The sequence below is a fragment of the Zerene cesonia genome, chromosome 27, assembly GCF_012273895.1.
Source record: "Zerene cesonia ecotype Mississippi chromosome 27, Zerene_cesonia_1.1, whole genome shotgun sequence".
In the NCBI taxonomy this organism is placed as follows: Eukaryota; Metazoa; Arthropoda; class Insecta; order Lepidoptera; family Pieridae; genus Zerene; species Zerene cesonia.
The window spans coordinates 4,720,387-4,734,826 of record NC_052128.1 but is presented as its reverse complement, the minus strand read 5'-3'; the positions used below and the strand labels follow the sequence as shown (position 1 = coordinate 4,734,826).

The window sequence follows — 14,440 nt, the reverse complement described above, 5'->3', positions numbered from 1 at the left end:
CCCTTCTCGGGGGTGAATTTAAAAAAAACTTGCACAGTTCGTTTTTAGATTCCTCAAAGTAAATTATATCAAAAATTCTAGTTTTAATCTCAAATTCGCATTTACCCTACCCATTTTCTTGGACTAAAAACTAAAACTTAAATCTATATTTTAATTCTAAGACTATTTGAACTAACTGATATTAGAAACTTAAAATTCTCCGAAGTTTATAGATGCTGTTTTAAATAACATTGAAACTTAACTTAGGTGATAACTTAGATGAAACTTAACTTAGATGATTTTAATAATTTTCAATGATTACTTTAAATCGAAAATGAACAAAAATAGCCTAAAAATACTACAAAATTGTCCACTTACCTAAGCGAGCGTCGTTCCCTTAGCGTTCTGTCGAAGGGAATACCGGCGGGGGGAGGCGGCCGGCGAGCGCCTTGCCACATCGAAGAGTCCGACTCGGAACGGTTCAGTCTGGATAACGGACGATTTATTTGAATTCGATTTAACAAAAAATATACAATTTAGTGTGCACATGTTAAAATCTTATATATAAAAATTAATTGCTGTTCGTTAGTCTCGCTAAAACTCGAGAACGGCTGAACGGATTTATCTTATTTTGATCTTGATATGTGGAGGTCTAGGGAAGATGTAAAAGGTGAGAACTATACGAAAAATATGTCGAAACAATGTTCTATGCCTGCATAAGTTCGCCAGCACAGCTAGTATCTATGGTAAAATCAAGAAAATACTTTCCAGAAATAGTCTAAAAAATGATAACAAAGGAAAATTAAATAAAGGTTCAAGATGAAATGACTTAAATTCAAACATAAATAATGAAGCAAACGCCAATTGAATATTCTAAAGCAGAGCTTAATAAACATTAGCATTAATAAATTGAAGGTAAATATGAGTTGCTAAAATTAAATGTAATGGATTTGTGTGTGTGATTTGACACAGTGAAAGATCCCATGGGTGTGTTCAAACTCCCTACATAAACATCAAAAAATTTCAACATAATAAATCAAGTAACAATAGCAATTAATTCAAAAGCACAAATATCAACAACTAGCAGTATACCCCGCCTTCGCCCGTGGTACATATATAGCCTATCTCACTCAGCGCATTGGAAGCTTTATAATTGTAAAAGAATTTTTAAGATTTTAAACGATCGAACGAAATGATCAACTACAGTTGAGAAATTTTGAAAGAAAAAAAAGTTTTGATAAGATTTTTTTTTGCCAAACCATAGCAACGGTCCTGTAGTTCTTGAGTTCAAAGATTACAAACAACAAACAAAAACACAAATTCTTCCTCTTTATAATATTAGTGTAGATGAAATAAGCAGTATGATACCAACCTACAAATATAATGCCCTTTGCCGATACTCTGGGGTTGCGGTGAGAATGTCTGAGATCGCTTTATGGTCGCCAACGGCTCTTCTTGGTTAGTGCTTACTTGTTGACTTTTCCTGTAAAGGATAATTACAATTCAGCCACTTATCTACGCAATTAGAGGCATTTTAATTTCACAAATATGGCAATAGTACTGTTAAATAACAATCAAAAGGCATTTATGACAACACATGCCGTGCAACCTTCCTTAAAAATGGTACGTTGCCTGGTAATGTTAAAATATCTCTGCTCATGCAACAGTCAATGTATCATGCTAAAAACAAAGCTTATTAATAATAAACATAACTTGGTATGGAGACATTGCTTAATCACATTGATATTAAAAATGTAAAAGTTTGTTTGTTTGGATGTTTGTCCGCCGATCACGCTAAAACTACTGAACGGATTTTGACGAAGTTTGATATACAGCCAGGGTATGAGCTGACTTGGGTGATAGGATACTTTTTATCCCGATTAAAGCTCCCTTGGGATAAATCGGGAATCTTGATATCCAGGCGGAGCCGAGACGAGCGTCTAGTAATTCATACCTAAGTTATTAATTATACAGTCTGTATCATACAGGTAAAGAGAAGCCATAAAATTGATACCACGACTTTAGATAGAGAATTTAAAAAAGACAATGAGATATTTTAGAAAGTTACAATTTTGGAAGGTGTTTATTTTATTAATAATGATCGACGAATTACAATTCAAGTAGAAGTCAGTAAAAAACAATCATTACAATGATATTTCATTAAACTGGATAGAAAAGGTCTTCAATACTCATTTTAAAAACGACATATGTGATAATTCATATATTTCTACTACAACTTTTACTTCCTATAACGGAAAAATAATAACATCTACTATTAGATAAAATATAATTTCATTTATATTAATCTGTGCACACACACATACATCAAAACAACAACCAGCTTCACTTATAACCTATTTTTAATTTAGCGCACACACAAGGCAACATCGAAACAAAGTTAAAATTAAAATGGCGTTTAAGAGTCGCTCTTTTTTCACGTTAGTCCGTGCAAGCGTACAGACAGACGGACGTACCTAAGTATATATACAGGTAATATACAGTAACAGAGTTACTTGGCTAGCGGCCTCCCTTCTTGGGGTCGGCCGTCCGCTTCGAAACGCTTCATATAATATCTGGAGGAGAATTCTTTGTATGTAGGTTTGGAATTATCTAGAAATTTCATGTTTAGATTCTCTTTTTTTACGATCTAACGGAAAAACGGAATATTTCCTCAGACTTAGATCTATTCGAGAATTTTCCATGGACCAATGAACAAACATTTAAATATCTTTTTCAATTCGCTTCCTGAATTCCAAATTATGTCATACTTAGATATTTTGGTATAACTGATTGCGGCAAAGGTGAGCGTAATGCTTCAGGAATTTTGATATTTTTAATCACCAATAAAAATAAAATCTTCGTTTTTAAGTTTTTTTTAAGTTTACTAAAAAAATATTATTTCAAAAAATAATACAAACTAACGATTAACCCAAATATTTTAGTGACTAAACACTTACACGTTGTACAAGACTACAAAATAATATTGTCATTAACTTAAGTAATCGCAAAATAACAATAAAAAAATAATCTCACCGTCTGTGCAATTGCCTAGCGCCCTCCGGACAGAAGTTACACTCGGTGTTTGTCTCCTTCTCCGCCGTGGAAGGGAGATACTCTTCTTCCAAATTTAACTCTTCTTCAGGAATGTAGTCTTCGAAAGAATCCTCTTCTACTATCTGTCGAATGAAATGCACTGTTAGCGTAATTTTGTTAAAGTTCATGATGGCTTGGCTACTAAGTAATTAAATAAATCACACAAATAAGTATAAAATTTTGATCAAGTTAAATGCAAAAAAGGGGAATAATTCTTAAAAACCACATAAAAGACAAGGAATTAAATTCTAAAAAAGAATATGAAGATCTAAAAATCTTGCTCAAAAATCCTAAGTTAGATATAACATAATAATATAATTATTAATGCAATACAAATCATCACCAATCACCTGATTAAGTGGTTCTCTAGCCTCATCATCATCAGACGCGGAGTCATCACCACACTCCACGTTACATTCTGCAGCCGCCATGCTTTCTGGACCTGATGATATTAAAAAAAAAAAAAACATTTAGATTTGTATTTTTATAAAATTGAAATGGTGTCCTTAATTTATTTATTTTATATTTGTAAGATAAAAAATATATTACGTTACGTTAATTAATTCTAGTCTATCTGTTCTAATCTTACTGTCTATACATTTTTTATGCAAGACAAAATTAAATCATTAAGATAATTATAATACTTTAAGTATATAATATAATGAACCAATCTTATAATTAATTCTTTTCCGATATTTCAGGAAATATACCAATCTAAAACCTTCGCAGTTACCAGCTTAAAGAGAGCTAAAACACTAAAACTCGCTAGATCTAAATCGTCACTCACCTCTATTCCTCGTAAGAGTGGACGTTTGTGAAGAGATGACAGTAGATTCATCAGAACTCTCGTCTCTCCTCATACTCCTGAAGCTCAAAACATTATACCACTTCTGTGATGTTGTCTCGGGGTCGAAATCCGCTAAGCTCACTTGGGTACAACCCTAGAAGGTAATAGATTTATATTTAAAAAAGTAAGAATTAGTATAGGGGTAGTTTTATAAGGTTAGGATCAGGAATAATCGCTCTCGCCTATAGATATTCACATGGCACTCAAGGCTACAGCCGAATACTCAAATTTGGCTAGTTTTCATCATTTTATTAATCGAATTGCTTATTTCCGGATATCTCTTAAGATATTTGAGCAAAACATTTTAAAGATGAATACGCCAGTTTACAGTTGCTAAAATTATCCATCGTAAATAATTTGTACGTAATGTTCTAGTTTAAAAAAATAGGGTTAACAAAAATTTGTTATTACACCACTATCTTAATTTTTTGCAATCGATCGTTTTAAACCTACCTAGCAATAGGACCACAGCTGGTCAATCAAATTGTACAATTTACCAAGGTGAAATAAACTTTTATTAATATTTATTATTTAAAACAGAGCCATAATTTTTAAATACTTTTTGTCTTTCTTATAATACTAGCGGCTTCGCTTGTGGTTTATAATATAGCTACAAGTGGCATACACTCAGTGCAGTTACTATTTTTTGTGTATTTAAATTAGCAGTTAAATTAAAATAGCAGTTGTTTAGGTGAAAATATTTTCAAAATCCATCAATTTTCACATGAAAACGTTACAAACATAGAAAAACACAAAATCATTCCTCATTACAAGACGAGTGCAGCGGAACTCACCAAACACTCGCCATCCGCCGCCAAGTTGATCTGCAGGGTGGCGGCCCGCAGCGCCCGCGGGCCCACGGCGGCGCGCCGGGTGCTGCGCCACGCCAGCGTCGCGCCGCGCCACGCCAGCGCCGCCGCCTGGAACACGGTGCCGCCGCCGCCGCCCACCACTAGCGCCCCGCGGACCGCGCTGCAAGTGGTACACGACATTTTAAATGAAGAATAAGAGAAGAGAAGAGTTTGTTCGTTTGTTTGGACGCACTAATCTCAGAAACTATACTGGTCCGATTTGAAAATTTTATTCAGTATTAGAGATCCCATTTATTGAGATATAGGCTATGTATGTACCACGGGCGAAGCCGGGGCGGACCGCTAGTCCAAACATAAAAATCAAAATGCAAATGCAAGTAAAATTGCAAATGTGGAAAAAATATTACACATAACACAATAAATAATGCAAAATTAGAAAAAAAAAGCAGAATAAAATGCTACGTGCTTTAAAGAATTGTGAAAATGTTATATATATGGTGACACTTTAGTGTTTAGAATGAAAAATATGTCAAAAATTCGTAATACAAACTAAATAATTGAGCAGTTCACAGTTTATTTTCTCTTTCTTCTTATATTAAGGAAATGAAATAGTTAAAAACATCACAGTATAGGATTTACTAGACATATGATTTATATAGATCAACAAGAACAACGGACCAAATATACACCCCTGGGGGACCCCCAACACAAAAAGTGCTACATATAATCCAAAAAACACCCCACAAGCAACAAACCTCACCACCACACTATCCGTCTCACTCGATACAAACAGTTCCCCAATAAATAACTTAACCAACTTAAGTCAATAACTTACACCTCAGTGCCATTGTCTATGTAAAGCGCGTGCAAGTTCCTCGCGCGTATGATGCCAATCTCTAGCGCGCTCTCGTCGGGGCAGTACCGCAATTTGATCTCAATTTGGGCACTGTTCACTGTAACGGGAGAGGAGTACTTTAAAAATTAGTGTTATTTTATAAGTTACACAAATTTTCTTACATACTAGATATCATTGATAGTAAAAGTGATCATCATCAGCCCATATATGTTCCCACTGCTGGGACACAGGCCTCCTATGAGGGTTTAGGCCATAATCCAAGTAAAAAGTAAAAGTGATATAAATTAATAAAATTTGAGAGGACCCTTTATAAAAATTACAAGGTATACTTATAAAAACAACAAAATAAGAAAATACACACAAAAAACGAGTAAATATTCAAACAAAAATGATCGCACTTAAATTTCAAGGCACACAAAAAATTCTAAATTAAATTGCTCACCTTATTTAAGTCTTTAGAGCTTATAAAGTACCTCAAAATTATTGAATACAACAATCAATCATTAGTCTTAAGAGCTTACATCTTTGATTTATATGTGAAACTATTATATAAATAAAACCTCTAACATTATTCACACAGATAAGTAATAATCACCCGCGTTAGAGCAATCAGCCGCCTGCGCAGCCTCAAACACCCCGGAGTCGCCGGCCACCGATTCGTCGCTTACCGCGGCTGACACCGATCTAGTGTTTGTACCTGGAATAGATTGTTTCAGGTTTCATAACGAAGCTAGGTTTAATCCTACTTATATTATAAATACTAAAGTTTATAAGGATGTGTGTGTGTTTGTAGCTCTTTCACGCAAAAACTACTGAACCGATTGCAATGAAATTTGGTACGTAGACAGCTGGACCACTGGAATAACATCTATAACTTTTTATCCCGATATTCCTACGGGATACGGACTTACGCGGGGGAAACCGCGGGGCGCAGCTAGTTACAGATTAAAAAGCCTGGTTAAATCAAAAGTTAAAGGTCCAAAACGATTAAATTGAAATTTACTATCCATACAATTTTTTTTTTTTGATAAATTACATATTTGTACCCTACTCCTCTCCTCACCTCGGGGTTTTCTGAAAGAAATCGCTACATAGCGATAAGCCCGCCAATTGTTTAGATTGCAATTTTATTAAGTTTTTGTAGTTTTTTTTTTGCATTTTCAACAGCAATAAAGGTTAATTAGATAAATAACTAACAGATAGTTTTAGCTTACCACTAGAGGAGCAAGTGGGTGAGAGCGGTGGCGGAGTCTCCGAGATGGGAGACAGCGGCTCGCCCGGCCGGCCCGGACCTTGCACTTGCACGGGGACTGGGAGAATAACTCTATGTTAATATTTAGATCTAGTCTTATATTCCGTGTCACAATTTTAGTTAACAAACTCTTCCGAAACGACTGGACCGATCCTTATGAATTTAGTGAAATTTTGTGGGGTAGGTCTGAGAATCGGCCAACATCTATTTTTCATACCCCTACTTGATAATAATGTTTCTCTTATTATTTATATGGTCGTCTGGAAGAGATCGCTAACTAGCGATAAGACATTTGTACATATTCTCTCCTTTGTTTGTGTTTATCTATATTTTCCTGTAAATTATTGTGTGCAATAAAGTGTTATCTATCTATCTAAATGATAAGAGTAAGGCAGAATAGCGTTTGCCGGGTCAGCTAGTAATTTATAAAGCTGAAGAGTTTGTTTGTTTGGTGGAACGCGCTAATCTTCAGAACTACTGGTCCGATTTCAATTCTTTCAGTGCTAGACAGCCCATTCATTGAGGAATGCTTTAGGCTATATAAAATCAGATATTACGTGGGGCACAGCCAGTATTTAGATAAAAAACAGAGACATAGTATAGATAGGCACAAAACGTTGATGTAGAAATAGACATAGCTATAGACGAAAAAGTTAAGAAGGACCAAGAACTGCAACAGGACACTTTATAACATTAGTATTGGGTTTAATGAATCTAATTGAAAAATATTCTATACCTACTTTTAATCTATTTTATTTAATCATATTTATAATCTCAAGATCATTATGCCTATTTCATATCAAAAGAAGACTTAACTATAACATAAAGTTATTTAATGCATACTTGTAGCCAATCCTGTGACTTCGTTTAGCCCAGTGGCGACACCTATCCGCATTTCGGCTAATTTCTCTTCCAACTCCCGCTGCTGTCGCCTTTGTCTTTCCACCTGGAAAAGAGATGATTTCTTTATCAGAAATGATATTTAATTATAATCTGAAAAGTATATTAGCACCATCCGAATAAAGCGATTCTTATAATGTGAATTTATACTTCCTCTCATTTCTATCGATCTATCTTTTTTTGGCAAATTTAATTTCATATATTGACATATGTATGTTTTTATTTAAGGAATGCTAGATAGATGACATATGTAGATAGATGTATGAAAAGTGAATCATAAGTTTGATCTCCTTTATTAAGAACAACATATGAAATTAAATTGACGATAAATTATCTTTAACAGAAAAACTAAACCTCCGTACCATTTTAAAAAAAAAGAATCATCCAAATCGATTCACCCAGTCATAAGCTCTGAAATGACAAAGCCGAAAAAATATACTCGATAATCGCCTCCATTTTTTGAAGTCGGTTGTAAAGATAAACACAAACATAGATAATACATCCATAACAGTAGACATAAACACAAAGAATATATAGATATACATAGATACAGAAGAGAAGATACAGGAAGATATAGCAGAGGAAGACATAGAAGATATAGGATAGGTATTGACAATGCGATGAGCATAGAGCCACTGACCTGCGTGTAAGAGGGCGGCGGCGGCGGCGGGCTGGCGGAGGACAGGCTGCTGCGCGGCGACAGGGAGGGCTGCGACCCGCCCTCGCCGCTCGACCCGCGGAGCAGTCTGCAGCAAGCAAGTACACACTCATTGTCTGATACACGCCACTTCGTCTCTCAAGTGGAACATTTTTATGCATTTTATATGGCCTGGCTTTGCTCGATATACTATAGTATCCAGCACAGAAATTCATTTTCACTTCGAAGCAGGTGAGCGCATTGAAATAAACCGACGCATCAGCGTTCTTCTACTAGTAATTTATGACCATAAACGGCGCAAATCTTTTGGCAATTATGCCTATTCTTACTATCAAATGAAAGCTTGATTATTTACGAACGAGTAAACTGTATTCAAACTGTAAATGTAAATAAAAATGACTCACCTCTCAACACGCCTATGCAAATCGACCATATCGATAGGCTTGTCCGCTTGGAAGGTGGCTATCTGAGGTCCCCCGTATATATCCGTAAAGCTAATCCCCGAACTTAATGAGCCCTTACTACTCGCCGTAGAAAGGGACCCCAAGCTCGAACTACTGGACACCGACAGCGTGGACGCCGATAGCGTCTTCAGCTGCCCCTCCAACGTCGTCATTGACGTCAACGCGTCCTTCAATTGCTGCAGCAGCAACTGCTTCTCTTCGTGTAGCCTCAATCTGTCCGCTATGCACTTGTTCGACATCTCGAACGCGTTCTTCAAGTCTTGCTCCAGCCTCTTGCACTCTGACTGTATGTCGCACATCTCCTGTTTCGATCTCGTCCTGGGCGTTATGCTTCTGAGCTCCCGAAGCAACTGTTCTTTCTCTTGAAACAGCAGTAGACGGTCTTTGTCCGATTCCGCTTGGCCCGGCTGCACTTTATCTTCCAGGTCCGCTAATTGCTGCTGTATCTGTTGGATCCGCTTTCTAGCTTCGTCGTATTGGAGGCGAACCCGCGCCATTTCAGCTAGTCTCGTACCAATCGGTACCAGTTCGGAACATAGGTCCGTTTGCGAGGCAGTGCTAAGTTTCTCTTGAGGCAGGCTTAGTGTCGATAGGTCTGGCGACGCTTCGCCCAGTTGCAACCTTGTTAGGTCGTCTTTTAATTTGGCTAGTGATTGCATAAGATCGGCTCTCTCTTTCTCGCCCGACGTCAGAGATTTCTGGATGTTCTTCAACTCAGTCATGATTGCTTGCGCTTCAGTTATGTTGTAACATCCTTGCTGTGCGCTGAGTTTTTGTTCGACTCTGAAAATTTGAAAATTTTTATAAGCATTTTTCGTTAAAAACCAATAATATGAAATAAAACTTGGTAACAGGGTGTGTTTACTGTTTAATTTTCATGTCAGTTTAGTTTGGTGTAATTAAAAATTAAGTATTTACAATACAGGGTGCTACTAACTCAGAACATATAATAAACAAATGTTGCATAGTATACAGGGATGCTACTAATTCAGCAAGTGTATTATATACACGATGTATTGTATACAGGGTGTTACTAACTCAGCAAGCGTGTCCACGCCTCGCCTCGCGCACGCCACCTCAGCGCGCGCCTGCCGCAGCTCCTTGCGCAGCTGCGCGACGCGCCCGCGCGCCTGCGTCACTTCGCAGCGCAACTGTTCGGGATCATGACGTGAGGTGGTTGAGGTGGTCGTGACTGAGGTGGTTGATGAACACACTGTAGAAAAGGATTTTAAGAGTTAGTTTGAGAACACGCTGTGCATAAAAATTAAGCGTTATCGCTCATACATTTTAATCCATTAGTCAATGGAACCTGCTTTCCATACATCAATGTATGTTATAGTAGATATTTTTTCGTCAAATTATTTTGCAGTATATAAATTTATACGATTAAAATTTGTTCATTTATTATGCATATATAAATTAAAAAAAAAGTACATCAATATACGAGAAGCTCGTAATCATAATTGAAAATAGTACAAAAATTTCGCATTGCATCATTCAATGTGTTTTCCTATATGTACACTTATCAAAAATCATTAATATTTATCGTATATATCCTATTAAGAAAGTAATCACACACAATTCGATGAAGGCGTGTAGTCAGAGATACGTACGTATTATCATTTCTAATCTTGCATCGTATACATTTGAATAATCTTCGTTGGTATTGATCAGGCAATTTAAATAGAGAATGAAATATGTCCGTGACGATAGCTTTTATTATATTTATTAAAGCAGTATCTATGTACATATATACTATTGTTTAGATAGCGTTCTAAATTTATATTTTTTTCTGACAATGAATAGTAATTATAATAGCTTAGTGTGGGGTGATATACCCTGATGTTTTAATTTTTCTATATTTTAAATCAGTTTAAAGGGTTTTCTTTATAAACATATTACTATGTCGGAAGCTCTTAGTTCCGGAATTGTATTTTCGGATATCTAGTATATAGTTCGAGCATGTACCCTTTATATCATCGTTAAAACAATTTTAACTTTTGAACGTTTTAAATACGTAGCAATGTAGTAGTTAATAACTTAAATGACATAATTGTGCATTTTTGCATTGCACGAAATGAATTCAAGACAAAAGTTCAATGTCTTTTTAATATGACCTAACCTTGAAGATTTTACACTTAAACCTTTAAAATGTACTTACACGAAACGTGAACAAAAACTGATGATTTTTAAATTCATTGTTTTGATGGATGGACTAATACTTACACATTCTCATATTAAATTTATGTTTACAAGAATTCTTTTAACAAAAAAAAAACTCAGGAACGTCCCTGGAGAGAAGTACCATTCTAACTTCTAGAAAGATCTCTAGAAGGTACCATATCAAACAAAAAGAATCACGTCAATCGGATAACATTATCGGGTAACAAATAAAAAAATATATAAAGCCAAAGAGAAAGACAGTTCTGTAGTTTCACCTTGCCCTTTCTCGGGTCTGATAATATATCTCTAGGAAATTTCATCTAAATCGCTTCAATAGTTTTGGCGTGAGAGCGTTGGTAACAAACAAACTTCATACACATTTATAATATTATAGCATTGATATATTATAACATTCATATATAATAGGATTTCAAAGTTACCGAAAAATAAACTTTTAGCAATAAATGATCTTAAAAAACAAAAAGACTACACGATTTGCATTTCGAAATCTTCAACTTCTAAATATAACTGAAGACAAAATTAAATTATAATACTTTATTCACATTCCACAAAAAGTGCGCATACAAAAAACACAGCATTTATACAATTATGCAAATAAATCTCCTATTGTATTATTCAAAAGGAAACCTCGATGGTCATCTAATAGATACAACTACATATTTGAATAGATTGTCAATCCAGTCTCATAGAAACCTTAGAGCGTTTGTGTATCTTTGCTTCATCGCTTTTTATTTAAATATTTATAGAATTACAAAAAAAAATCTATGTAAAAAATTTCATCGAAAATGTTGCAGCCGTTATGCGTATAACAAGTATAACACTTACAGCTGGTTCTAGAAGCTGCGAGGGTCGACAAGGCGTTGTTTAGGTGCTTGTACTCATCTTGAGCTAGACACAGCCTTTGCTTCTTAACATCGTACATTTCTCGCTTTGCCTGCAAACAAATGAATAATATATTAATAATATAACATTTGGATATAATAATTAAATTTATTTTTTTATGCGTTTTTCTCTCCTAAAGCAACTTACGAACTTAGCCAAATTGGTCGAGCCGTTCTCGAGTTTAACACTTAGCAACACATTTGGCTATTCATTTTTATTTATCTATATAACGCTTCAGAATTCGTAGCGTATACCTAGCATACGTTTTTCAAATATAGACCCACATACATTAATTCTAAATAAATTTAGCTTATTTTGCATGTTGCATTATAATAATAAATTACACGACGAACAAAACACATTAAAAACAGTTTTTTTTTTTATCAGAATTTGGTTTCATTTAATTAAGAATTCGTTATTATTCCATTTTTATATTTTTTGCACTTTGTAATAATAATCATACTCCAACATTAATATTTCATACATATTCAATTACATTTACAATTAAATCGCCAAATCCGGGCAATAAAAGTTAAACCCACAATTGTTCTGACGACGCGTATTTATTTAAATCGAAACACAATAATTGTTGTTTCGTATGACGTAATATGTTATCCCTGTATTATTCTATATCTATACTAGCTGCGCCCCGCGGTTTCACCCGCGTAAGTCCGTATCCCGTAGGAATATCGGGATAAAAAATAGATGTTGGCCGATTCTCAGACCTACCCAATATGCTTACCAAATTTCAGAGGAATCGGCCAAGCCGTTTCGGAGGAGTATAGAGACTAACATTGTGACACGAGAATTTTATATATAAGATATGTTGAGATTGGAATCTTAATACGTTTTATAAGTCAATAAACTGAACTTTATAATCGAATTTTATATAATATGCAATCAGATTTATGGCTATGCGTAAAGCTATTCTAAAGAGATGGAATTCTGTAACGTATGTATGTATTTGCTATTGCATACGTTGTTATACTATGTAGAAACAAAATCAAATATAAATAGATTATAGACGATCAAACAAATTTATGTAGGATGGCAATAAAGTGCTATTTTCAAATATTTCCACTAGTTCATTATACAGTAACACGTCTTAACGTTCACATAAAACGCCAGTAACATTTAATTGTATTTCACAAAGTATCGCTTAAAACAAAGTATTCCCACAATAAAATCAACCATAAACTAAGATCATTCCAAAATGGCATGGCTATGTAAACGCGAATAAGCTCATAAGTTATATTATTTGCAATAAAAACGTAAAGAGGGTCAAAATATTTCACGGAGTCATAACAAATTCCACAGATCGGAGATTAACCAGTTATTAAAACCGAATTCTGTGAGTTAGTTTTTTGCGGGCGCAAACAGAAGGCATTATACGCAGGTTTTTGCTCGGAATGTTGTATAAAAACTGGCCGCATCTCCGCGTATCCTGCTCGCGAAAGAAATTGAATTCGTATATAAATGAAATTACCGCTAAGAATCCGACCTTTTACTCGCCGGTTTTAGCTCCGCTAAACCTGACTTGAATACCACCCTAATATGCGACATTGAACTTGACTTACTGATGAAATATTTGACTTGAAATGTTTAAATAAAATTAACGATATTACGTAGTCTAGTATATTGTCTCAGGACATAGAGTAACAAGTATCTATCTATCTACGTATTCTACCAATAATTTACAATTACATCCAATGATAAGAGTCAATATTTACAGTGAAAAGCCGCAACGATCCCGTCATCCGGCCGGCATGCTGCAAGCGGCTCCATGTATGCGGAGGGCACTGAGGGAACGTGCCATTCCTGCTCAGCACTTGGGTCGCCACGTAACCTTGGCCTTCGTAGTAAGGCACCTCCGACACTGGCACTAAACGCACTTCCGCAGATCGTATCTGCCTAACGGATAGTATATTTTCGTAGATAGCTTCATCCTCCAAGTTCTGACCCTCAGGACACAAACGATAACCGAACTCGCGGCTGATTTCATCCAAATTTGCGTACTCCGGTCGCTTGCGGAGTTCGTCTAAGTTTTGATACTGCGGTTCGTCGCGGACGCATAGACCGGGAGGGCGAGTGGACGTTGGGTCAACTCTGACTCCGTATTCGGAGGGTTCACTGCGGACCATTCTCGCGATTTGCCGGGAACACTTGCGCAGGCAGGGGTGGGTGCCTACGGAGGCGGCGCGCGCGCGGATCGTCGGCTCCAGCTCGGGCTCAGGGGGCGGCGGTTGGGACCACATTGTGAACGCCCGTCGCAACGGACACATCTTAACCCCCAAAAGGGCGAGCGACGACTGGCGCGGACGCGCGGAGCTCGGATGGCGCGCAGAGGAATGCGCCCGCGCCGCCGAAAGAATGCAATCTCGGGCGCATTTCGGAGGTCGATCTCTCCGAAGGGCCGGCGTCCCGCACCCGCCTCCTCTTTGGCCATCTGTCGTAATAAGTTCGACGAAACGCAGAGTCAGCTATGCCGGCCCGGCTCCGTAACGGACTGCCGT

General features: G+C 36.4%; 1 protein-coding gene across 3 annotated transcripts in view; it reads right to left on the bottom strand.

The window, feature by feature from the left end:
• LOC119837327 (protein kibra) overlaps positions 1–14,440 on the bottom strand; it is a 67,008-nt gene that overhangs the window by 4,989 nt on the left and 47,579 nt on the right. The window contains exons 1-15 of one of the 3 annotated variants that reach the window (XM_038362859.1): positions 13,658–14,231; positions 11,871–11,979; positions 9,900–10,074; positions 8,802–9,644; positions 8,380–8,485; positions 7,683–7,785; positions 6,802–6,897; positions 6,183–6,284; positions 5,567–5,684; positions 4,714–4,891; positions 3,860–4,013; positions 3,423–3,514; positions 3,013–3,155; positions 1,352–1,462; positions 358–465 (exon numbers count right to left, since the gene is read on the bottom strand). In XM_038362859.1, the coding sequence (XP_038218787.1) occupies positions 358–465; positions 1,352–1,462; positions 3,013–3,155; positions 3,423–3,514; positions 3,860–4,013; positions 4,714–4,891; positions 5,567–5,684; positions 6,183–6,284; positions 6,802–6,897; positions 7,683–7,785; positions 8,380–8,485; positions 8,802–9,644; positions 9,900–10,074; positions 11,871–11,979; positions 13,658–14,209 (2,990 nt within the window). In that variant the 5' untranslated portion in view covers positions 14,210–14,231. Of the gene's footprint in view, positions 1–357; positions 466–1,351; positions 1,463–2,453; positions 2,553–3,012; positions 3,156–3,422; positions 3,515–3,859; positions 4,014–4,713; positions 4,892–5,566; positions 5,685–6,182; positions 6,285–6,801; positions 6,898–7,682; positions 7,786–8,379; positions 8,486–8,801; positions 9,645–9,899; positions 10,075–11,870; positions 11,980–13,657; positions 14,233–14,440 lie in introns of those variants that run through there. The other 2 variants (XM_038362861.1, XM_038362860.1) reach the window with 2 other exon arrangements.